We start from the raw sequence: 15548 nt of genomic DNA on the forward strand, positions 1-15548 counted from the left end.
CCTTTGGCCCTCCGTGCTACTGAAGACCACTTCACTTTTCGCCGGCTGCTTAAAACTACCCTGTTTTAGCCGCTTCTCTCCTTGGTGTTACCGCACTGGTTTTGATTCCCCTGCAGTAGCCAGCGCCAAGATGCCTTTGGGTGTACGTGCGCTTTACCAAGTTCAATTAACATAACATACTATTCAACCTTTTGGTCAATCTGGGTGTCATCTACACTAACTATGCAGATGACACCCAAGTCCTCATCCCTCTCACTGGCCGTTATGACCAAGACTCTAACTACTGAACGATATTTATCTTGAAATCCAAGCCTGGATGGCCCCCAACAGTGTATTTCTTAACGACGATAAGACTGAGTTAATGATTGTGGGCACCCAGGCACATTTGAATAAACTTGACACCAGGTACTCATCCTTCAGCATCGACGGCAACTTAATCAATGTGTCCAAAGAGATAAAAAGTGTGGGGGGGTCTACCTTGACTCAACATTATCTCTTATAAAACAAGTCAGCAGTGTGGCGTCCTCCACAGCCTACACTAATAAATTGATTTACAGCTGTAAATCGTATTTATCTACAAGTAGCTTCCTAACGTTAGCTAGAGCACTTGCACTGTCCAAACTAGACTACTGCAACACATTATATAAGTTGTGTTCAGAGGAACCTAAGAATAGACTCCAGGTACTCCAGAACAACTCACTGAGAGCAGCACTCGGTCTACCCAGATCCTGCTGTATCTCCACTCCGATACAATGCCAACTGGCTGCATATCTGCGACAGAATCACACTTACGCACCCTGGCCATCACACACAAATGCCTCACAAACACAGCCCCTAAATATCCATCCGATAAAATCTGCCAGCACCAACCCTCACATACCACCAGATTGTCTCATTCTCACAACTTTGTGGTACCAAGGTTCAACCTAATAACCGCTGGAGGAGCCAGCTTCCCAGTCCAAGCTGCCAAACGATGGAATTATATTCCCATCCCTCTCAGACAAGAACCCTCCTTCCTCACCTTCAAAGCTCACCTTCAAAGCTAGAATCAAAAACTGGCTGAGCAACAAGCCCCTGCGTTAAGATGTTACCATTATGTTTAACTGACCACTGCTTATTTATGCTATTGTATGTCTCCTGCTGTCTGACCCACCTTTAAGCAGGGTCCCAATCTCTGTCTCTATATCTGCCCACATTGTACAGTTTCTCAAGCGCCCAGTTACCCTAGTGTTCGGTGCTCAATATAAATAATAAACAAATACAAAATACACTGTCACATAAATGCACAATAGACAAAAAATTATTTTAAAATAATGAAAAATGCCCATGGTAGACAAGTGTTGATGTTGAGGAAAAAATTAAAATAAAACCCCTCCATGGGTTTGTGGTCCGCACGGCTATCGGGCATCGGGAGAGCTGTTGCTGCTGTCGTCACCCTCTGGTGTAGCAATAGAAGGTGTCAGTGCTAATGGAGGTGAAACACGTATAATCCTGGTCTGGTCCTCCATGGCAGCGGCCATGCAGGACTGAGATGTTTGCATCTGCAACATGATGGCACAGATGTCTGCATGCACCACGTCACGGGATGCACGCAGTTCTGCTTGCAACACCTCACGGTTGGCTCGCTTTTTCACAGATATGGTGTGTCAACTGTCGCATATGTTCTTCTGAGCGTCTACTGTGTGCTTCCTCGAGTGCAGTCAGTGTAAGTCGCAGTGACCTAGCCTCTTCCTTCAGGGCAGCCCTGTGGGCCCGACCCTCTGCAGCCATGGCTTTGCGCCGAGACCACAGTTCTGCCCGTCGGCACCTGTTGCTGGCCTGCATCTGGAGCATGTGTGAGCGGCAAGTGGACCACACTGCCTGCTGCTGGAGCTCAATCTGTCTTTCTGGGGGGAGAATGTAATGGGCCACCCTATCCAGGCCCTGAGCCAAAATTTCATATGAAGCCCCCTGTTGCTGTGCAACTGAATACATGGATTGCTCCCACACATTATCACCTGTTGGCACACGGCCAACGCCTTGGTGGGCCCCACGCCTGCTGGGCCCAAGAAAACCTGGCCCTTGATGTGCTGGTGCAGTCTGTGGCTGCAGGACTGCATCCCTCCCTTGAACAGCTGTCCCAGGAACACTGTGCCAACACTGTGTGAAAGGGCACCACACCACAAGTGGTGCATGGTGCATAGCACCGGCTTCACACTCAAGCACCAAACAGGCATAGTTGAGTTACCAGCATCACAGATACAAATACACAGATGCCAGTAGCATGTCCATGCCTGAACTGTCAATCAGCATGAGATGTAAGTGTATGCCTACTGTCCCTGATCCATGTACAAAGCTTGTGACATGACATGATATGGAAATAACAATTACCAAAAACACAAGTGTGTCACAGTGCTGCGATGCTAGGGTGGTGGAACAGAGTGAAGGCAGGCAGACCGATTCCATGAGTCCAGGTCACATGGACATAACGCAAGTGAATAGGTATGTAGAAATGGAGAGCTGGGTTTGGAAGTGGGAGGGGGCATTGCAGTACATGGGAACATGCTCAACGTACAATAGAACTACATAACCAGAAATGCAAAGTTGCGGGCTGACGGCAGTCTAAGGGCAAGTGCATGAATCAGGTCTAAACTGTTGTCAATGGGTTGGAGGGATATAGTAAATACCCCCCAAGTGTGGGTGGTGCCTGGGAGCCAGTGCCATTACCACAGTCCTAGGGAGATATCTGGCCCCAAAACAAACAGACCATTCACACAGTCCAGTCCTGGGTGAGTTGCAGAGGGAAGGGAGTAGAAGCACAGACATTTCTGTATAGTCTGTCGCTGAAGGCCAGCATAGGTATGACCAGTCCCCTGGATACAGTGTGCTGCTGGGGGAAGGAGCTGAAAGGGAGAATACCTCTGAGGAGGTACATCTGGCAGGGTTACCTGTCAGAGACTTCAAGCGATTTAATGAGAGGATGCAAGTGTGCATAGGTAGATCATCACAGGCAATACACCATAACAGGTTGTAGCTGGAAGACAGCCAAGAGAGGCTGTACAGAGAGTGACATGGAATGAGTGTGCAGGAGTGGTGATGAGGTTTGGCTCGGTGTGCAGCACATCGCCCGTATGTAGTCTGCATGACAACAAGTACATGCCAGTCCACCATGACATGGGCAACCCATGGCAGTCGGGTAAATGTAGGTATAACTGCAAAACAATCATGACACTTCATCCAAGCATCATACACATGTCCCCAACACACACCCATAACCACTCACCAGACATATCATCATAAATTGGCAGGTCTCCCACGCCTTGGATCTGCTCCACGTCAATGAGATCACTGATAATCTCCTCATGTGGAGTGAGTTCCTCGTTCTCTGGCTGTGTCCCACTTCCAGTCACCAGAGTAGAGGAGTAGGCGGCACCCACCTTATCCTTGGCTCTGCGTTGGAGGTCATTCCAACGCTTGATTACCACCCGAGCTGTGCGTCTCTCATGGCCCATGGCATAAAATCGATCTGTGACGCGCTGCCAGTGGCCCATACGCTGAGCAGGCGTATGTGTGCTCCCTGCCTGAACAAACATGTCATGTTTGTGCTCCAAAACGTAGTCCGCAAGGATGCTGAGTAACTCATTACAGAAGCTCTTCTTCCTCGACTTGTGGGGCTGCTGTGCCTGGGGTTGGAGCCTGTCCCGCTACTGCACTTTTTTGCTTCTTGCAAGGTCGTGCAGACCCGGAGTGGCTGCGACCGCTTGGGTCAGTAGGGCCTGGAGTACTGGTGGAGTGGGCCATGGCATCAGCCACTGATGGGACAACAGTAGGCTGGCTTGCAAGTATCCGTACCAGGGTCTCACCCCCCACCCCCCAGGGACCACCGTCACTGGTGGGGTGGGGGGACATGAGGCAGGGCCTGTCTGTGGGGTATGGTCACGGGTGATCGGGGGGGGTCCATGTGCTGTGGGCTGCCTGCGGGGTATGGTCACGGGTGTTGGGAGGGCCTGTGCAGTGTGGGCTGCCTGAGCGGTATGGTCACGGGTGTTAGGGATCGGGGGGGGGGGCCATGTGGTGTGGGCTGCTTGTGGGGTATGGTCTGGGGTGCGGGGGACCCATGTGGTGTGGGCTGCCTGCGGGGTATGGTCACGGGTGTTGGGAGGGCCCATGCGGTGTGGGCTGTCTGTGGGGTATGGTCACGGGTGTTGGGGGGGGGGGGGGTGGGGGGCATGTTGTCTGGGCTGCTTGTGGGGTATGGTCATGGGTGTTGGGGTGGGGGGGACTCATGTGGTGTGGGATGGATGCCTGCGTGGTGTGTTTGCGGCTGATGGCTGCCCACGCGGGCCTTTCCACATGATTTATTTGGCTGGTGCGACCGGGGTACGCGTTTGCACTGGGGTGCAGAAGGGGTACGCGTGGACCTTTCCACGCAATTTGGCTTGTGCCAGCGGGGTACACGATTACGCTGGGGTGCGGATGGGGTTCGTGCAGGCCTTTCCATGCGATTTGGCTGGTGTGAGCGGGGTACGTGATTACGCTGGGGTGCGGATGGGGTACACGCGGGCCTTTCCACGTGATTTGGCTGGTGCGACCGGGGTGTGCTCTGATTTTTCGTGCGATTACGATGGGTGGGGGATGTGTGCTGGGCCACGGATGGCGTGGGGCCTTGCGTCGTATTGTGCATTTCACTGGCATCCTGCGCACTGGGGCGTGTTGGGGGCCTTACTGGCACTACTTGGTGTTCATTGCGCCACAGCTACTGATGCTTCGGAAAATCCATGAATACGTGTGGCGCACAATTGCTGGTGTGCACCTCGGCTGGCGCACGCGTGATGCATGCTCCTTCTCGGCACGTGTGGCGCACGCTCCTTCTGGGCACGTGGCGCTTGCGCTACTTCTGTGCTGGATTCTATGAATTGGGCCCTCAGGATCTTCACGCATGTAGCCCAAAGCTTGTAGGGGAATTTTATTCTGAATCCGTAGTCACATGACCACCTGTCACGTGACTCCAATGTTTAGCCAACGTCAGTCATATGCGTGATGCAAGCCCTAATGAACCGCGTACACTCGCTGGCCGTTTAGGAAGTTATTAGTGTTATTCATAATTTAACCACGATACATCATTGGCAACCATTAATGAACATTAGCAAATGTAACCATCACGATTAATGTGATCAATCTTAATAAAGGGACAGATAAACTTGGCATGACCTTAATGATTTATGTAGGTGCTCGCCTGCTGTTGGAGATGTAATTCCTTTGCGCACAAGAGAAAAATGCTTAATGCTGCATGGAAGGCGGTCCTATGAATTCCCACGGTATATTGATCCATAAAAGATTCTCACTAACGTGCTATTGCCCTAAATGAACTTCTAAAAACTTGATCTACAGCTCAAAATGATTAACAGTGATAACATGGTGTGTCACATTCATATACCCACACGTAATGCCTGATCAATCTAGTGGTAGACTCTCATTGGTTCAAAAAGAGGGCTTAGAACATTCTAATGAAGTAATGAAACAACCAACAGCCAGGTAAAAACAAACAAAATCAGCCAAATAAGAGAGTTGTAACGTTGTTTAGATATCACAAACTGTAGCAATAAATAATTATTAATAATCATAGTATTGGACAATCCCAGAATATCCTAGTAAATAGATGAAAAATAGACTAATGAACAGGGCGAGAAATAGACTAGAGTCATGGTATTGAGTTAATATCACAAACTATCACAGTTCATAACAAACCCCAATCATTTCATTGGACAGTGACATATTTTAGAATGCGTAACAAAGATTGTGCAAGAGTCCCCATAATCATGGGATATTTTGTTCTTTCATGTACGTTCCAGGTTCATATTCATAGGAAACAATGTAAATTAAGTTCTTCATTGATTCTATGTGGCATCAAGGATCCAATCTGTGAACCCAAAAGGCCTCTCTTTGCGCTCTTCTCCTTGCAATGTTACCTCAGAATTCTTTTGCATTCAGTACTTCAAGGATCTGGAATCTCATTTGTGCAATAGTATGGCCCTGTTCAATAAAGTGTTGTGCCAGTGTTGAATGCCTGTTGTTGGTTCGTATACAAGACTTATGCTCATTCCATCTGACTTTAGCCCGTTTTTTCATCTCTCCCACGTAGTACATGCCGCGCGGACCTCTAATACAATAAATGACGTTCTCTGAAGAGCAGGTAGCGAAGTTTCTTAACAGTATTTGTTCCCCCGTGTGGGGGTGGAAGACATACTGACCCTTCATCGCGCTGTTAAAATTACCACAACTTAGGCATGGATAAGTGCTCTTCCTATCTGTCCTGTTCATCTTGGGTGCCTGTTTTCTGGTGCTGATTAGCATGTCCCTGAGATTCTTATTCCTCTGATAGACAAGGAATGGTGTTTCTGGAAATAAATCCTTGGTTCTTTCATCATTCCTATTGATGTCCCAATGCCTATTAATGCTCTGTTTGACCTTATTAATCGGTAAACAGAATTTGGACACAAATACTCACACTGGAGTGACCCTGTTAGGTCTGATTTGTAGTAGTGCCGCTCTGGATTGACTCGTGGTTTTTGCAACCGCTGCCTCCAGGTCACTCATCGGATAGCCTCTATCTTTAAAGGTTTTTTACCATTTTGTCGAACTACATCTTGCATTCATCTGGATCACTGACAATCCTTTTAATCCTCAACAGCTGTCCACATGGCAAATTCTTCAGCGTGTTTGGAGGATGAAAACTCATCCGATGTAAAAGATTATTTGGTATCCGGTATTATTATCCCCACCAAAAATATCGACGTACATATGGTCGTCGGGAACCGCTTAGGCGATATTTTTGGTGGGGATAATTTATGGGGTAAATGGGTGGGCGGGTTGCGGGGGTGTCCCCCGCTCCCTTTAAAAATATATAGGGGTTGCAGGGGTGTTCCCCGCAGGTTCCATGCGGGGATATTATCACATGGAACCGATTATTCCTGTCTGTGGGTTTAGTAAAACGTGTTGTGGATAGGTTATTGTTCATGACTTTAACTTCATATACAAAAATATACATTGGGTGTCGAATCTCTATTCCTTAAGTACTACATAATATAAACTCTTTTCTGAATCATAAATATCTGTGTATGTAAGTGCAAAAATAAAACTTCTAATGAAATTGTTTCTGAGAAAAAATGCAAAAAGCTTACTTTCCATGGTAGTCCGACACCTTTAACAAACTGAGGAATTTTGCTAAAAACCCAGAAGATGCTGTTCATTTTTCCATCTATTCATCCTGGAGCATGAGCGTGTAGCTGTCATTAAACTTCACAACCCTATTCCATATTTCACAATGATGTATCTTTTTAACCTCCCTCTTGGTCATTGCTTAGAAAGGAACAAGAAAACTCTTTTTTTCGCCTTTGAACAAAGCCCGAAGGCCTGTAGAGCTTGAGAAACTCTAATTGAACTAGTTGTAACAAATGCTCTCTTTAGGAGACTCCATCCAGAAGGCACATATGCCAATGGCATTATAGTCTAGGTAGTTCATATTCCAAGACATGTGCCAGTCTATGTCCCAGCCTACCCAATCTACATATTGGACCACTACTCGCTTGAAACTAGCTCTTCTTTGGTCAGACAGGATGATGAACATGTTTTCATCATCCTTGCTGCCTGCTGTTGTGGATGTCACCCTGTTGAGCTGAGTCACTTATGTTCCCAAACATGGGAATGAGCTGGTTGTTACACCGGGAATAAAAATGTTACCTTCTGAAGTAACGTACACATTTGTAGTATTAAGACCCTTTCTATTCAATGTAGCCAACTATCCCTTTCCCAGATTTCCAGCATTGTCAAATTACAGTCTTAGCAGTTGGGGTTGTTTGGGAATCGAGGGGTGGGGAAAGGGGCACATGAAAGGACCACTCTTGTCATTGATACATTTTATAGTAACTTTCACCAGGTGGGTGTTCTACCATGCAAAGTGATTTGGAGGGGGTTGCATTTGTAGGGGAGGACTGGTCCAAGAAGACCCCCCCTCGCCTACGCTTTCTCCCCAGGTGAGGACTATGGGTCCTTTGGGCGTCCCCTCATGCCACCCGGGCCCAGGTGGTGGAGGGTTCACCCACTGGAGACATTGCCCGCACGTATTAATTGCCCACATGTATTAAAATTCAGCTAGGCCCAGAAACCATTTTGTCTGGTAAAGATGGTGTGAGCTCAGCACACTGTAGTGCGGCCCCCACCCTTGGAGGGTTTCAGATTATCCTTGTTGCCGCAGCACCCTGGCAGATCCGCTGCGAGCACGTTCCCACGAACAAGACGGACATGAGCTAGCGTAATACACTAACATTGTAACAGTTCACCTCCCGCAGTGTATCATCGCTCCCAACATGACCCGGCCAGCAGGCCTGGGCAATGAAAAGAACAGTAAAATAAGACATCAGGTGGCAGACAATCTCCATACATTAATGTTAAAACCACTCACAAAATATGCCTCCTTCCACATAATGCCTTATATTACAAGAACCTGTAAAATGTATAAAATATGAAAAAATATGCTTCCATGATATAAGTAATGGCGAGCCCACCCCATTTCAGTTGAGTGCTAATGATAAAGAAACGCACCAGGACTCTATTTGTTACGAGTGTCACTGGGAAACTTACACCCCATGGGCTCGCGCCATAACTGAACTAATGCTGCTAGAGGACACACGAAAGATGAATGTAACCATACTGAGGGCCCATGTGAAGGATGCACGAGAAGGCATGTCATGTGTGCATGTCCAGGCCCCATATGTACCGCCACCGCCACGAATAGTGGCGGGTTACTTTCTATGTTCTCCACCAATCCTAATTCTACCTCACTTATTGCATATAAGTAAATGCTGTACTTATTAAAATATAATGAATGAATAAGGCGCTCAGACTGGGTATAATCGAGACACATCCAGCAAAGCGTGAAATGCATGTTTTGTATTGCTTACAATAAGTATTATAGAGTGTTCAAATGTTTGTGATGTTTTTACCTAAATCGGCAACACACGAGGGAGATACCTTTGTGAAATACGTGCAAGGCCATTCCCCCTCCCACCCTGCGAAGGCTGCCAAGGCATGAGAGCAGAGACCGCGCCGCGCTGCTTTACCTCCCCCAACCAGACTGGAGCCGCTTCAAAGACTTGTAACCCCCTCTGTAGCACCCAAGGCCGCCACCCGCCACCTGCATTATTTACAGCGCAGCAGTAAACCTCTGCCTGAGCACACGCGCCCCCTCGTAAACCTCGCAACCCACCGGACCATCCTAGACTTATGGCCCTGTGCAATCAGGACACCCAACACTTTGACAACACAAAGCGGAACATACATTACAACTTCTAACAAGGCAGTAAGACATGTACCGCCCGTCCCAGGCCCTGAAGCTTAGCCCCTCGACCTATGGCCCAGGTCAACAGGACACTGGTAACCATGTCCTGACGTATTACCTCCAGACCCCTTACAAGGTACATTCCTCCTGTGTTGCATTAACCTGTAGTATAACCTATTGGAAGATTTACTAAAGAAGATAATACTGAAACGAGTGAATGACTGCGCTGTGCATGGCCTAGGGCAAATAAGTCAGGAAAGGACATTCATCTCTGACATTGGCCGCGATGGCACGACAACACCAGCCGGATGAACTCCGCCACCCTGCCAGGCCCAGCCCAACCCACGAGGCTGACCAGTGACGTCTACCAGCCAAAGCCAACCACATCGCAGCAGCACCTATAGTTAGTCGTCGCCACCCAATCCCCTTGAACTTGTGCCCCCTATAGTGTGTAGGTTCTTATGACGTCTTTTGTAAATATATACGCCTGTCTTTGCTATTGTCAGACAGAGCGCTCTCGGAGTTTGCAGAGTTCTTTGCATGCCCTATTCTGATTGATAAACTCCCATTTACGCTCACCCGCACTCTGTTTTGGCCTTATTCCCATCTTGGGAGAGTCCTTCATTGTCTCTCATTGCGGGGAGGATCGTGCTGTTTGGGGACGCTTGCCTTCACATACATTGCCCAGCATTAAATATATATATATATATATATAGTAGTCACATGCACCTTATTTATTGAAAGAGCAAAATTAATATCAGATGGTCAATGTTTGTAAGGACAAGAGTCAACTTCGCTTTTGTTAAAACCAAATAGTTTTTGGTAAATACAAAAAAAAAATATATCAGGCATATGTTTGAATGTGTTGAGAATCCATTTTTTGTTGGCTTTGAGACTGGTCATCCATTGCTTCATTGCATCAGTTTATTTTTTCATATTTGTACACTTTCCTAGAAACTTCAGACTTTTTTGTATCCCACGATGGGTCTAATTCTCTGACGTGTTCAGTGTATATTTGATGTACTATGTGAAACAAAACGATAGCAATAAAATGGGTGATTCCTTTAGTGAATCCATACGAGTATTGTACAAAATACTAGGTGTTGGTTATTCATTAGGCTATTTGGGAATTTTTCATTCACATACACTTAGTAACATGTCCATTGTATGCTTTGCACCCCTTTATCTGATTTCTGACACTAAATGTACATTTTTTTTACAGACTCAGTTAAATTTGCTGCTTGAAAAACTACGTAGCACAGTGAGTATATAACTACAGATAACATGTTCTATTTTGTTTGTTGGTCATGAAAGCAAAATGTACAGATGCTGTAGCCATATCTGTTTCCTTTTGTCTTGTTTTCTAAATACTTTATAAAAGGCCACTAATTTGGGAAGCAGCTTTTTTTTTTAACTACATGGCAGTTATTGTAACCGTTATGTTAAAATGTGATCAGTTGAACAACAAAATCCTTTTCAAGTTGACTCCTCTTACTTGAATGCATTGGCATATGCTGTCAAAACGTTAACTTTTCCACCATCTGTCACTAGCTGATGATTTTCGCGAGACACTTCACTCCCATCTGCCGAATATATTCAGTTTTGTGGCTGTGATAGTGTTAATACAGAATTTAATTTTTAGGACTTCTGAAGGCCCTTTTACAGTCCCTTTTACATTTTGTTTTTTCCCTTCCTCTTTTTTTGGATCATTCTTCTATTTTTGGTGGTGGTCAGGGGGAATTCTACTGAAGTGCCCGTCATGCAATCCTTTTTCACTAGTTATGAGGGTATGGTCCCATGGCTCCCCATAAAGCTCCTAGGGCAGGGGGACCCTTTAAGCTCTATATTTTGAAATTATGGTGATTATAGCATCTTCCATTGGTTTTAGGGAGTGGGCTAATGGCAGCTGCAATTTAATTTTGGCTCCACCTGGGGTGCAATTCGAATTACTGCATTGGTAGCCCAGTGTACCTTTTTTAGTAGCCTTTGGTGTACCAATGTATTTATTTTGCTCTTGCCTGTTATTTCCCAGCAGATTCTTTTGTTCATGGAAACTATTGGGTAGGCCTAAAATGCCCCTTGTGAAGACATGGGCTATTTATGGCCAACCATGCACCCTCTGTAACTGGTGTATATCTGTTCCTGACTTTTTGCTGGCCGTTACACATACTTTTGGGCTTGTCTGGGGTTATTGACAAATTCAGGGGCGAACCAGATTGGCTGGCCACCTAATCCTTTTAGCCCCGTAATGTGATTAGTGTGCTGGCTTAGCACTAGTGGCAGTCCCTGTTAGTGTAGGAAAAACTAGGGGAGGCGGTGCGCCTGAACTCAATCCTGTTCGATTTTTGCGGAAGCCCTGCTGCAGGATTCCCATGATTTCTGAGCCATTGTTGCTTTTAAAGTATCAGATCTGGTCATACTGGCTGGATCCTGTGTCCTGGGAATATCGCTTATTACCATTTTCAGCTGCTAGACTTCCTTCCTGGGCCTCTTCCATCCTCCTGCTAGCTCACTTTATTGGCTGAGTCCGGCCTTCTGTGCGGGGATAGTCTCCAGCCCGCTGTACCACCAACTTCCTGCTTTGCAGCCACGGTCGTCCTACCTTGGTGTTGGTCACTATCACCTGGAAGATTGTTCAGAATCAAAGGCCCCACCTCATCTGCTCTTTGGGACCGTCCTGGGTTGCCCGCACCATAGTCCTCTTCGTGGGAATGTTTTCTTTGGCTGGCCTGCATTCTTTTGTTCCCAAACTTGTTTTGCTGGTTCTCCCACCTTTTTTGAGTCCTCCTCGCCACCACTGCTTTTGCTCCTGAATTGAGGAACCGACTCCTAGGGAAGGTTCTACATTCTTATTTTTGTCATTTGTTTGAGTCGTCGTTGGTCCAAAGTTCAATTTCCTGGTTGTTCGAATGCTGTAATGTTTGTGATGTCATCTTTGATGTCCTGGGTGTTAGTCTTAGGAATGCACGTATGTGGTATAAGTTATGGTTGCTTAGCTTACCATAACTAGTGAATGTCAAGGGTTTTTCGGTTTTAATTTGAACCATAACGTCCCTTTTACAAAGTTTTTTTACTGAAATATATATATATGGCAGTGAACAAAAACAAAGGGGCTACACATGTGATATCATCAGTGAAGTCATCAATGACATTTGTGATGCCATCGTTCAGGTCCTGGGTGTTAGTGTTAGCAGTGCACAGTGGTGAGGGCAGTATCCTACCATAACTGGTGAATTTCATGAGTTTTTCGGCTTTACTTTGAACCATAATGGCACATTTGTAAAGTGTTTCTAGTGAATTGCATAGGTTTTTAGTAGTGCAACTTAACCAGAACGTCCCCTTAAAGTTTTTTTGAGTGCATTTTACAGGTTTTTAGTAGGTCAATTTAAGTATAACGTCTTGTTAGTAAAAAAATGTTGTACTGAATGTCAAAGATTTTCAGTAGGGCAACGTAACCATAACGTCCCTTTAGCAAGGGTCGTTTCCTAAACAGTATACACTTTGCGAAGAATGCCACATGACAATATGTGGGCGTACAGCATTGTGACATGTCCCAGAATCAGCACACACTTAACAGTACAATCTATGCCTCGTGGACAGTGTAGAAATAGATTTTATATTGATGTAGGAACGTCCAACTTCAACATTTCCCTTACAGAATGCCAACACGTATTGGTATGCAGCAATTACCAATGCACTACACCTTATATATATTTAGCAAAAGTTGTACTTATCTGAAAATCACATCAGCTAAAGGCATCCTTCCTCCCTAAGAAACAGCAGCATTGCTGTGATGAAGAAGCATGAGAAACAGTGCCGCTACCTTGCAAATAACAAACGCACAAAGTTGCAAATGCAAATAACAAACGCACAAAGTTGTCGCCGTACATCTACCGACCCATATTACCATTTGTTGCCTCTTTGCTCATTGCCGTTTGCAAATTGAAGCCACCCGTAAACAAACTTAATAATGCGTTAATAGCGACCTTTTACAGTGTAAATAACATTTTTAAAAAATTGCATACTCTCCAATTATTGCATATTTCTCAGTAAAATACATAGACACAATAATCTTAGCGAGTAATCGTCTAAATTTGCAAAGCACTAACGTGTGCTACTAAAAAGGAGGATTACTTGTTATAATCCGGGGCGGCTTTGCCGGGTCGGATTACAAAAGAAAATCCTTTTTCAAGATGGCCACCATAGAAAGGGAAGGTGGTTATTTCATACATAGTCCCTCTTCCATAGCTCTCAACCATTTGTCTCGCAAAGGCGGGTGAAATCACCCGATTTTATTTTTGGCGGGTGAGACGCCCATTGGAATGAATGGGCGTGCAGGAGGCTTGGCGGGTGAGTCAGCCCTTTACAAGGCGGGTGACACCCGCCAAAAGTGGGTGAGTTGAGAGCTATGCCCTCTTCCCTTTCCATGGTAGGCTGCAAAAGGCACATGTACGTGACGTGACGCAGAACCTGTAAATAAACATACAGCGACGTACAACCTAATAACTTACATTTCGAAATAATAGACTGAACCTTAAAAGAAAACGTAAACATTTTAGAGTTCGTAAAGTAAGTTTATTTAACAACAAACTGTCAGAGACCATCGGAGTAATTCCATTTTCAATGCAATGATAACAATGTTTCTAAGAGGGGGGGGCGTGGCTTGATGGCTACGTGAGAGGACGTTCCTTGGAGGAGCTCCCGATTATCCGATCCGGATCCTGGGAAAAAAGTAATGGTTTTTGGTGGACTTTCGAGCCCACGGTGCATCTAAAGGCGTATGAAAGTGGGGGGGCATACGGTGTGTGCCCTCCCCAACGGCGAGACTGCATATTCACAGAACTAGACCCCGAAGAAGTTGGCGGTCGCGCAAAGGAAGGGGAGCACCCAAGATGGCCGCCTGTGGACAAAGGGCCATAAAAGGTCCGACGAGCTGAGGAAGACAAGGTTGGTCGGAACGTGGGCGAGCCCAACCATATAGATGGGTCGCATGCGCCTCGAGCTGAAAGCAAGAACATAAGGGCGAGCCCCTACTGTAGAAGCCATGGGTTGTGGAATACAGCTGGGCGCGTGGGCCCAATCGACGCAACAGGATGTCTTCCAAGGTGGTGCGACCCCGGATCAAGCAGCCTATGATGGAGACCTATGCTAGGTCGCCCTCGGGCGCGGAAGGGGGCAAGAGCAAAGAAACCCCTGCGGCGGCGACGGACCCACCGGGTACCATCCAGGAGGTGCTGGCAGCAATTGCTGACCTGAAGGTGGCCTGGGAGACGAAGCTGGGCCATGCCATGAAAGAGTTGCAAGAGGGCCTAAACCTCAAGATAGGAGCGGTCCGAGAAGAAGTGAACATGTTGCGCCAGGATGTGCGAACGATCGCGGAGCGCCCTGGGGAACTGGAGCAGGAGTTGGCCCCGACCGTGGAGGCATGCAATACACACGCCAAGGAACTTCATGCCCTCATGCAGCGAGTGGGCAATTTGGAGGACAGAGCAGAGCAGACGGAGGGGCGCGTCAGGTGCAATAACATTCGCATAGTGGGGGTACCGGAGGGAATGGAAGGATCGAACCCCACGGATTTCGTTGAAACCATGCTTTTGCAGGAGATTACAGGCGGAGAGCTGACCCAGGGGTTTGCGGTCGAAAGGGCGCACAGGGCCCTGACCAGGAGACCGGTCCCAGGAGCCCCCCCGCGGCCGTTGATTGCAAAGATCTTGAACTATCTTGACCGCGAGAAGATTCTCGGATTTTTCCGGAAAGGGGGCACGATAGAAAGGGGGTCAGCGAATATAACAGCGTATCCGGATTACACGCTGCTTGTACAACTGAGTCGAATGAACTTTGGAACGGTGAAGAGGAGGCCCAGAGAGGCAGGCCACCGCTACATGTTGCTTTACCCCGCTAGGTTAAAGGTGATCCATAAGAACAGATCCCTCTTCTTTGAGACGCCGAGCGATGCGATGGAATGGCTGGATATGCAAGGTCGACCGCAGGAATCGGATGCCCAGACAGAAGCGGATGGAGATAAGTAGCACGCTGCAGAGGCACCCGTGAGGCCATAGCTATGACATTGGGACTAGAATATAGTTTGATATTGTGCTTGTGTGGGGGAAGTCACGGCATCTGCCGGCGGGTCCCGTTGAATTCACTTCTCCTAAATAGATGACTGGGAGCTCCTGGGGAGCAACCTCTGCACCCGATAGTAGTACACTTAGTTAGGTCACTGTTAGATTGG

At 46.9% G+C, this 15548-nt stretch overlaps 1 protein-coding gene across 8 annotated transcripts in view; it reads left to right on the forward strand.

Moving 5' to 3' along the window:
- MYO6 (myosin VI) overlaps window positions 1-15548 on the forward strand; it is a 1279197-nt gene that overhangs the window by 861806 nt on the left and 401843 nt on the right. For all 8 annotated transcript variants that reach the window (XM_069606282.1, XM_069606276.1, XM_069606277.1 and 5 more), the window contains exon 19: window positions 10539-10577. In XM_069606282.1, the coding sequence (XP_069462383.1) occupies window positions 10539-10577 (39 nt within the window). The remainder of the gene's footprint in view (window positions 1-10538; window positions 10578-15548) is intronic.

The sequence above is a fragment of the Ambystoma mexicanum genome, chromosome 4p, assembly GCF_040938575.1.
Source record: "Ambystoma mexicanum isolate Mex_15411 chromosome 4p, UKY_AmexF1_1, whole genome shotgun sequence".
NCBI classification, from domain to species: domain Eukaryota; kingdom Metazoa; phylum Chordata; class Amphibia; order Caudata; family Ambystomatidae; genus Ambystoma; species Ambystoma mexicanum.